Genomic DNA, 11,220 nt, shown 5'->3' with positions numbered 1-11,220 from the left:
AGAGAGCCCTCCTGACAGTTCATTCCACCACCTGTTGGTCTCACGCACCTGGTGTTGCCACCTGCTCCATTGTTTCCATCTCACCATCTCCGGACATACTCCAGGGCATCTTTATTAGGCTTTAGTGTGTATTATCGGCCTCCTTCCCCTAGAATTTTAACTTCTGAGGGACAGGAGCCTTTGTTTTGTTCCTTGATACATCCCAAGTGCATGAGCAGATCCTGGCACGTATAAGCACTGAATGTGAACATTCTGGAAATGTTGAGTTAGTTTAGAAATATCCAGGAAAATACCAGATAAAAAATAAAGGAACCGAAGATGCTCACTTGATAGAACAGAGTGGGATTCCAACTACTGCTTTGTTAATCTCTGTAGAACCATTTGACTTTAGTTACATATATTACTTTGGGACAGAAGTTCACATTTTAAACTCAAGTTTAAAATAAAGAGATACATATTACAAATTAGGAGAAATTTGATTAAGATGTTGGTTTATTTAGTTTCAGACTTAAAGCACATTTTTCCATAGTTGTGACTGCATTCTATGAATGCTCCTTAGGAGACCACTCAGTGGTATTTGTTGCTTTGTCCTCATTATTTTTAAAAATACAAAAAACGTTAAAAAAAAAAAAAAGACAAGAAATACATACAATAGGAACATTCACAGGGCAAACAAATCTCTCCTCTAGCCCTAACTCTGTCTCCCCGTTCCCCAGGCCTCCCAGGATACTCTGTACATTCAAGTGTATGCGGGGTATTTGCACATGTGTCATATGTATATTTATTTGAGGATATATGTGGTAGAAGAATAGGTTATGTCGGGGCGCCTGGGTGGCTCAGCCGTTGAGCATCTGCCTTTGGCTCAGGGCATGATCCTGGCGTTCTGGGATCGAGCCCTACATCAGGCTCCTAGGCTGGGAGCCTGCTTCTTCCTCTCCCACTCCCCCTGCTTGTGTTCCCTCTCTCGCTGGCTGTCTCTCTCTGTCAAATAAATAAATAAAATCTTAAAAAAAAAAAAAAAGAAGAGTTGGTAATGTCACATTTGTGTTATGTTACAAATATCCTCCTGTACCTTTTTTCCCTTTAAATATCTATGTGGGAGACCATTTTAATTTTGTAACTAGAGCCCTGCTTCCTTATTTTTAATGAATGCATAGTATTACATTGTGAAGATGTATTTAACAATTTAGGAACTGGTGGTCATCTATGATACAGTGACCCTTTGGTAATGCAAACAATGTTGCAGTGAGGGTCTTGTAAATCCATCTCTCTCTACAGGCACATGTGGGAACATATGTCAGCCGGATGGAATCTCTGTGACAGTAGATATGTTCATTTTTACACATAGCCTGTAATTCTAAGATTTATAAAATTGTTTATATTTTTATTTATTTATAAAATAGTTGTTTGTAAAATAATTCTAAGCTCTATAAAAAGACTAAAGTGGCTTTTCTAACCATATAAAATATTTGGCTCTTGGTCAATTTCATAAGTAACGTTGTATCTCCCTGAGATGAAAGTTGCCTTTATGTACAGGGATAAACCACTTCACTCTATATTGGAAAGGCAGGTAATGCTGTTGTTTCAGTTGGATTGTTGTTCTTTTCCATACTAATTCATAATAACATGTACACATGAAGGAGTTTAGCTTTCTGTTTTTCACATCCTTCACAATTTTTTCTTATTATGTTATGTTAGTCACCATACAGTACATCCTTAGTTTTTGATGTCGTGTTCCATGATTCATTGTTTGCGTATAACACCAGTGCTCCATGCAATACGTTCCCTCCTTAATACCCATCACTGGGCTAGCCTAATCCCCCAGCCCCCTTCCCTCTGAAGCCTCAGTTTGTTTCCCAGAGTCCATAGTATCTCATGGTTCATTCCCCCTTCTGTTTATCCCCCCTTCATTCTTCCCTTCCTTCTCCTACCGATCTCCCTGCTATTCCTTATGTTCCATAAATGAGTGAAACCATATGATTATTGTCTTTCTCTGCTTGACTTATTACACTTAGCATAATCTCCTCCAGTCCCTTCACAATTTTTTTGAGCTTTGTCACTTGTTGCTTTTCATTTCATTTTATTTATAGCATTTGTCTCTGCAGAAATTTTACTTTTATGTATCAAGTACATCAGTCATTTGAAGGCCACTGAGTTTTTAGTGATCTTCTGTGTGATTGTAGATCTTACGCATGATATCTTCTTTCTAAACTTACATTTTTTGTTGTCTTGGAATTAATTTGAAGGTAGGAATTCGTGTTTTTTTTTTCACAGATTTTAAGTCAGTTGGCACAACCACATTCCTAAGTTCTCTTGATGATATGAAGTTTCACCCTCATGACAAAGTAAATCTCTACACAAAGTTGGGTTTATTTCTGAAGCCCGATATAAAATCTTCTCAAAAACTTTGTTTCACATGATAATGTGAGATCGAGTTAATTCAGGAGTTCTAATAACCAGACCTCTTGTGATAAGCACAGAGTCTGACGGATGTGGTATATTTGGACAATCCTAGCAGTCTCCCATCCACTGTGCTTTCTACTGCTCCGAAGGTGTAGAAAAAAGGGAAAAGAAGGAAGGAAAGAGGGTGTAGAATGGTGTAAAGAAAGGAGATACAGAGAAAAGCATACGTTGAATGCTAATTTTGATGGCTCAAACTGAGGAGTTTGGGTTGGTAATGCCCCATAACTTGGAGGAAGAAAAACTAGACTAAATTTGGAAGCATTTGTTTTGTTTCCTGTCTACCTGGTTGTGGTCTTGGGCAAGTTCTTTGATTTTTCTGAGTTTGGGGAGTGCCATCAGCTAAATATGCATAATTTGAATATATTTTCCTAATTTATGCTGTGGCTATGACTACCAAATGAATTAATATGTATCTTATGTTTATTAAATATCTTATATGATAAATATAAGTAAAGAGCTAGAATGAAGATGGAGGGAAACATGAAAATATCATATTTTGGAAAGATTCCTTTTGTGTCTGTATAAAGTTGTCCTATTTTTCTCAGAATAGTAAGCATATATAAAGGACAATTTTGCCTATTTTATAACCTATATTATAGAAATCATCTTGGCAACCACTAAAACCAAGTCTTAATGGAATTGATTCGATTTCCTCTGAGGTGACTCTCTGAACTCGCCCAAAGTTTGTATTTTGTTAGAAACACTGTCCTGATGGCTTCTGAGGTTGTCTCGCCTTCCAGTCCCTCTGGCTCTTCTCTCCTGGACATGCTGGCAGCAGCAGGTGTTAATTACGCTAAATCTCAGAGGCTTTCATAGAAGTCATGGCGTGGAGACTCATGGGAGAGCGCCCTGCAGGTCTACGGTTCTGTGGATGGCCATAACTGGGAGTTACAGTCATGAAGTAGACCCTTCGGAAGGTGAGGAGAGCTGGATGGAGACGCCACAGAACCTGGAGGAAACCTGAACAGCAGACCAGGGTCTGGGTGTCATGTTTGAGCCTGAGGTCAGTCCTCCATAACCACCCATGTCTCTGTCTCAAGCAAACAGACTGAGAGAGTTTACAACCCAGCATCAGCTAAGCACAGAAGGGGTTTGGGCAGGGAAGGGTCACCCTTAACAAAATCAAAGGTCACCTAGTTTTGTTGCTCCATGCGGTGGGGTAAAGGAAGCATTCGGGGATAGAAATGTAAAGAAAAAAATTACAAAAATGTTGATTTCACAGCCAGTTGTATTTTTGCTTGAGAGAAAAACAATGGCATTATAGAAAGTGTACTATGTAGGATTCAAATTGTATATTATTCAAGGCTTTGCTTCTGAATTTACCAGATCTATGTACTTGGACAAGTCCTATAACCTCTTGATGGCTGAGTTTCCTCTGGTCCACCATTTAAAAAGTTTGCTTACTTTAGAGGATTATTCTGAGAACAAAACAAACACACACGTGAAGAGGGTTATATATTTATGTACGAAAGCAATTGTGTATATACACACACACACACACATTCACACATATACATACACATATACATAAATTATATATACATTTTATGGAGTGTTAGATATGAACTTTCTGGTATTTGCAGATCCTTAGTATATTTTGTTATAAGGAGAGCTGTGGAAAAATGCAATTGTTACGATTAATGTTACTTACCTTTGCAACCTTGTATTTTCATTTGCGTATTTTAAGATGTGCCTTTTTACCACTCCTCTAGACTAAAACTGTTATTTACATTACAGAGTTTGTGGATAATGAGATACTGATTTTGTGTAGAAATTGATTTTGTGGAGCTCCGAGAGGCCTCCCATTCAAACAAATCAAAGACTGTTTAAGTCTGTGATAATTGAGGACAAGGGAATCTAATGCATGCATGGCATCAAACCAAAGGGAAGATTCTTAGACAATCACAGTAAGAAGAAAGATCTAAAGTGAATCAGAGGTGAAATGAATACCTAAATATGGCAATAAAACCGTTGAAATGAGTAAATTAAGACACATGTTAACTTTGCATTGGCTCCCTGGTCTGGAGTAGAGAAGGAGATGGTGTATCAATGAGCCCTACTGAGGTCATGAGTGAAAGGAAATCGTAACATCAAGACGCTAATGTGACCTAACAGAACACCAGAGGGAAGAGTTTCAGGGCTGCAGGTTTCAAATGAATTAATTAAAATGTGGTGAATCAGCTAACCTTACTTCTACAAGTCACGTCCTTACTCCTAGAAAGTATATACTCAATCCAGCCAGGAAAATAGGCCAGGAACTGAAACAGAAATATATAGAGAAATATAAAATAAAACGTGGTGTGTATCAAAGGAGAATTGCAGGTACAGTGTTCTGGAGGATTAGAAAGGAGAGGGTGGGAAATACTTAGGGACCTTTTTCACTTGAAATGATCCCTACAGGATGGAGAGCAGCAGGAGTTCCCCACAAAGGCGGAAGCGTAAATGGGCTGGATTGTGGGTCTGTCCACATGGTTGCAGCCATTATTGTACGAGCCCTTGAATCTAAGGCTGTGTTATAATGTGTTCAATATGGAGATTCACTGACTAATTTTGAGCTGCCATGGACATGGTAAGATCAGAACCAAGAAAGACTTCTCCAAACATGCTAGGTTGCTATGAAAATAAAAGCAATCGTAAGCCGGAAGAGCAGTTTGGAAGCTAGTGACTATGGAACATTGAACTGTAGTCTACGTGTCTGTTGTAATGTGTCTGAATAGACACAGATTTAATGGATCAATCTGACAGACAGTGTGAAGGAATTGGTCGAGCTTGACAACCTGACACACGGGCAATTGCAATTCAAAGATAACCATTGGGTTCTGGGCACTGAAAGAATTGTGGCTCCATCCATAAAACAAAGACCCTGTAAGTGTGAGACGGATGGGTAACGAGCTCAGTTTTGGATTTAGTAATTCCATGGTCTGGGCTTGCGGGTCTTCCCGCCACCTGTCACTCATGCCCCTACTGTCTGATTCCATAACTCAGTGACACCAACTTAGGAGATAGATCTGGCGCCTAGGTGCCCCAATCCTACCAGTCGGGAGCACAAGAAGAATAAGAGGAACAGATCAGTAAGTAATCAGAGGTTCCTGGGTTGTTCTCCTAAACAATCATCCATTTATTGCAAATATCACATACACTGTGTACACATGCACAGAAAAAAGAAAAATCCTGTACTTTAGGGAATTCATAAGTAAGGAAATAAATAATAACTATTAATAGCTATCGAATGATTAACATATGAAAAGAATGAGTTACATACGCAATTTACAGTATATCACTCAGTCCTATGAGAAAACCATGCTCATTTTAAAGAGCAGGAAATTGAAGCACAAAACAGATGATGTGACATCTCCAAAGTCACACAGCTGGAAAATGGAATGGCCAGGTTTGAAGGAAGAAGGCAAACGCCTGTCATAAAATAACTAGAGAGAAATACTAGATGAATTTGCCATGATATGGGAGCAAAACTGAAAGGAATTTAGTATTTTAGAGAATGGAAAAAATAGTCATTGGATTCTTTTATTTTTTTTTAATTTTAATTCTGGCATAGTTAAAATACAGTGTGATGTTAATTTCAGGTGTATAACATAGTGATTCATCACTCCCGTCCATCACCCAGTGCTCATCATGACCCGTGCATGCCTTCATTCCCATCGCCTGTGTCTCCCATCGCCCACCAACCTCCCCTCTGGTGACCCTCAGGGTGTTCTCTGTAGTTAAGAATCTGTTTCTTGGTTTGCCTCCATCTCTCTTGTTTGGATAAATTCATCTTTCTTTCTTAAATTCCACATAGGGTGAAATCATATGATATTTGTCTTTCCCTGACTGACTTATTTTGCTCAGCGTAATACTCTCTAGCTCCATCCATGTCATCAGATTGTTTTATAATAAAGAAATTGTGTGATCTGGTTGGGGGAGCCGTGGAGGTGCCTCCAGTGGTAGGCATCTGTGACAGTGAGTAAGAGGGGAGAATAAACGGGGGGATTTAAATTTAAATGATATCCTGAGGGGTTGGAAATTTATACTCAGCCCTGAATTTCACGGAGCCAACTATCTGAAGCTCTTTCTGGTGATCTCCCTCAGAGGTAAAAATTACATCACATTTACCCAGATATTCTTAAAGCAACATTTTCACAGCAAGGTTTTGAGGGCTGTTTTGTGTGTATGTTATCTTGTTTGAACTTTTTGTTTCTTTTCCCTATTTTAAATATTTCTGAATAGGACAGCATTATGCTGAGAAGGGGTGAGCGGGGTCCTGAAACTACATCCTTTCATCACATGGGATGTGCGCAGTGCTTCAGTTCCCACGAAGATTCTCACCAAGTCAGTCTAAGACGGACATCCACCTACCCCCTCAAGCTGACCTTTGTTTGACTTGTATTTGGGAAGCTCTGTCTCCTCCCACTCTGCTTTAATCTGTACTCTGCTGTTGTCATTAAATATTGATAACATGTACAGGGCTCCCTGGGTGGCTCAGTCATTAAGCATCTGCCTTTGGCTCAGGTCATGATCCCAGAGTCCTGGGATCGAGCCCGTGACTGGCTCCTTGCTCAGTGAGAAGCCTGTTTCTCCCTCTCCCATTCCCCTTGCTTGTGTTCCCTCTCTCCCTGTCTCTCTCTCTGTGTCCAATAAATAAATAAAATCTTTTTTAAAATATTGATAATATGTACAGTTGACGGGAGTGCTACTGAACCTTTTTAGAAGATACAAAATTCCAAAAGGAGTGAGTAACTAACTGGAAAGCACCCATAAAAGAAGCCAAGTGTCCTATTTTGCTGGTGCTCTCTTTATTCTTCTCTTAATAATCTTTCAACATTCCATTGGCAATGTTGACTCAACATTTTACCATAGTCACGGTATGGGTGCAGATTATAGCAGAAATGGGAATTTCATCTCACCATCTCTTATCCCTACCTCTCCTTGGCTTCCTTTTACTACTGACACCCATTGCTAGCAGTGGTTATTTAGAAGTTCCAGCTAGAATTTCACCTGTTAGTGACAATATGTGGATCAGCAATCAGAGCTCACAAGATGATTTTATCTTACTGGGATTCTCTGACCATCCCTGGCTGGAGACACCACTCTTTGTAATCTTTCTGGTGGCCTACATCTTTGCCCTATTTGGGAATATCTCCATTATCCTTGTGTCCCGCTGGACCCCCAGCTTGACAGTCCCATGTACTTTTTTGTCTCCAATCTATCCCTACTGGACCTCTGCTACACCACCAGCACTGTGCCACAGATGTTAGTCAACCTTAGGGGACCAGACAAGACCATCAGCTACGGTGGCTGTGTTGCCCAGCTGTACATTTTCTTGGCCTTGGGTTCTACTGAATGTATACTTCTAGCCATCATGGCCTTCGACCGTTATGCTGCTGTTTGCAAGCCCCTTCACTACCCAATCATCATGAGTCAGAGACGCTGCATCCACATGGCCACTGGGACCTGGATCAGTGGCTTTGCCAACTCCCTTGTGCAGTCCACTCTCACCGTGGTGGTCCCACGGTGTGGACACAGGGTGATGGACCATTTCTTCTGTGAAGTTCCTGCTCTTTTGAAACTAGCATGTGCTGATACTCATGTGAATGAGGCTGAGCTCAACGTGCTGGGGGCATTGCTACTTCTGGTGCCCCTCACCCTCATCCTGGGCACCTATGTGCTCATTGCTCGGGCAGTAATGAGAATCCGCTCTGCTGAAAGTCGCTGGAAGTCCTTCAACACCTGTGCTTCGCACCTGCTGGTGGTGTCCCTCTTCTACTTCCCGGCCATCAGTATGTATGTCCAGCCTCCCTCTAGCTACTCTCGTGACAGGGGGAAGATCATGGCTCTCTTCTATGGGATTGTCACACCCACACTCAATCCGTTTATCTATACACTGAGGAACAAGGATGTGAAGGCTGCCCTGAGAAGAGCACTGACCAAGGAGTTTTGGGTCAAGACAAGATGATCTGGAAAGTAGACCCACGAAGCACAGATACATGTGTTTGCCTTCCCGGGAAGAAGCTGGGCATGGAAGTGATGAGAGAACAGTGCACCAATTCTCACAAAGTTCACGATGGAGCAGGACCAGAAAGAAGAAAGAAGTCTGGGTGATCTCATAGTTGTTATCCACTTATGAGAATACCTGGCTTACAATATGAATCCTATCAGGTCACGTCATCTTCCTCCCTAGCCCTAACCACTAGTTAACCCTAACTGCTAGCTAACTTAGTGTCGGGGGAAATTGGTGTAATAACTAGAGAAAAATATATCTAGAAAGTTTAGAAAATATATTTGGTATAAATTATTTCCAAATGAATCCCAAATAAATTAGAAATAATCATATATTTAAAAAAAAACAACATGTCACTGCTATCCTGAGTCAACTTTAATCAACATGTATTGACCACCTTTGGTCACCCTCCAACATTCAGTGTCCAACTGTATCATCCAGGGCTTTGGCCAAAAAGGTAAGTGAACTCAAGAGGCATGTAGGTCAAAAGCATATAAAATAGAAATGTGCAAAGGGAAAATCCATGAAAAAATTTAGAGTCAGTAATTTTAAGTATATGTTATTTTGGCTATAAACCTGAGTCAGTCTTTGTTATGATAAACAATGAGGTCATGCTCAATAAAACAGAACCTATTCTGGTCAAGAGAGAAAACAATGGACAGTGAAGAATGGTGGGAAAACCTAAGGTGGAAAATATCCTAACCCGAGAAACTTTTCTAGTGATTGATGAGTTTGACAAAGTAGTTTCCTTTACCACATGAATGGGCAAGTCAGTCCTATTTCAATGTGGGAGTTATGAGAATGTCATGTTGAAATTCAAAGCCTTAGTTGATCAATTAGATTTATTTAAAAAAAATGTTTTATAACTCCTGACTATAAATTGCCTTACAAATACATTTTAGTCAAAAGAAAGTAAGTTCAGCAAAAACTTAACACTGTTGTCTGAAATGAAAATTAAATCTTAATTTCAGTAATGGGTATATGTACACCCTCAACAGAGTAATGTACAAACTGTATGCCTTTTCGGGACAACCATTCGTTATCTTTGGCTACAGTTTCTTTGCCACCAAATAGGAATAATAACACTTGCCTTAATTCAAAGGTTTGTGAAATATTTTTTTCACAAGATGTTGAATTTAATATGTAATATTGTAGCTCTATGTCCCATTTGTAATCTAGATAACAAAATTAAATTCTAAATTCATAGAGCTCTATAGTATTTTCAACTTGATGACTTAAAAAATCATGGACTTAGCACTCATTCTGAGTCATCAGCACAATTTCTAAGTCATTCTTTCCCTTCTAATAAATATTCTCAATTTTCTTTATAAAATTCTCCTTTCCAAAGTGTAGTCTGTCCATAAATGCATTTAGTCATTTTTACTTGTTTCAGTTCTCTGTAGTTATTTCAAACTAATGGATCAGAGTTCCTTAAAAATATGTGTTCCAAAGTCCTAATAAACATGAATAAATTTCTGAAAATACCTTCGTGTGTTTTATCAGGATCCTTGATACGGGGGAATAAATACACTGATGGCGTGAATTCTGGGATCTGGATTACATTTTATATGACTGGAAACAGTAATGATTTGTCTGTTTCAACACTCTGCCAGAGATTCTGAAAATTTGGAATTGCAAATATTTAAGATAAAATAACACAAAACATGCATAAAATCTTTCTCCAGAGATAAAATACTCTAGTAAATTGAGATTACCACATGCTATGGAACTTCCTCTTCCTCCCCACCTATCAGCATGAATCCTAGTCTTTTCCAACTCAGAATATTTAACCACATTAAAAAATTTTTTTTCACAGCCCTTGTTAACCCCAGCCAATGAGTGCTGTCTCCTCCAATGGCTCCTGTTTGAACAACTTATCATGTACACTGCCTTTCAGTAGAAGTCCTTCTCAAGCCCCTGTGATATTCATGTTTGTAATTTCTCATATTTCTGCAGATTTCTCCACCATGCTTTGGGCATGGTAAGTATTTGGAAAATACACCCAACATAATTGGGTCAAGATATGCCTCTTTTTCCCCCAAGGCCCCACTACACCACCCCTCCTCTCTAAAAAGAACAGTGCAAGGGTCTGCTTCCTGCCAATGAGGTACAGTGAGCACATTCACTTTCTGTGGCCCAACTATAAGGCAGATGAAGTTGGAACATGGAAGGGAAAGGCTTTATTTGCAAAAATAGAGGCTCCCAGTTATACAAGGGAAGGGGAGCTTGTTTCCTCAATGTTCCATAATGGGGTTTTGTTTTTTTTTTTAAGAGAGATGGGGGAGGGGCAGAAGGAGAGGGAGAGAGAGAATCTTAAGCAGGCTCCATACCCAGCAGGGAGCCCTACCTTGCTCTTGATGTCATGACCCTGAGATCATGACCTGAGCTGAGTTGGATGCTTAACTGACTGAGCCATCCAGATGCCCCTTTAATGGTTTCTTCAAAACATTTAAAAAAATTCTTTCAATCACAGGGTTTCTCAAATTCATGATTCATTTTTACATGGAACCTCAAATCAATATGATCTAAAATATAGAATGTATCCTAGCATGTATTATGAAATAATGTTTATAGCATTAATGATTCATTCTAGTAAAACAGTGTACCTCTGAGAGCTTTTGTGTTGTACTTCTCAGGGGTTATTTGAGGTCACTAGACAAAAAGGCACATCCCCTTGGGTTTCTTAGCTTTACTTCAAAGTCTATCTAGATAGACTTAGAAATAATTGAATATTAAAACTACTACTTTGAATTGAAATGATC

General features: G+C 39.5%; 1 protein-coding gene across 1 annotated transcript; it reads left to right on the top strand.

The window, feature by feature from the left end:
* Nucleotides 1-7,469: 7,469 nt before the first annotated feature.
* LOC113262048 (olfactory receptor 2B2-like) lies at nt 7,470-8,413 on the top strand. The gene is given in 2 exon segments (XM_026508288.2): nt 7,470-7,617; nt 7,620-8,413. Coding segments are annotated over 2 exon segments (942 nt in total).
* The last annotated feature ends 2,807 nt before the right edge of the window (nt 8,414-11,220 follow it).

The sequence above is a fragment of the Ursus arctos genome, unplaced genomic scaffold (genome assembly GCF_023065955.2).
Source record: "Ursus arctos isolate Adak ecotype North America unplaced genomic scaffold, UrsArc2.0 scaffold_27, whole genome shotgun sequence".
NCBI classification, from domain to species: domain Eukaryota; kingdom Metazoa; phylum Chordata; class Mammalia; order Carnivora; family Ursidae; genus Ursus; species Ursus arctos.
Note: the sequence above shows the minus strand (reverse complement) of the source record. Positions and strands in the feature narration are given on the sequence as shown.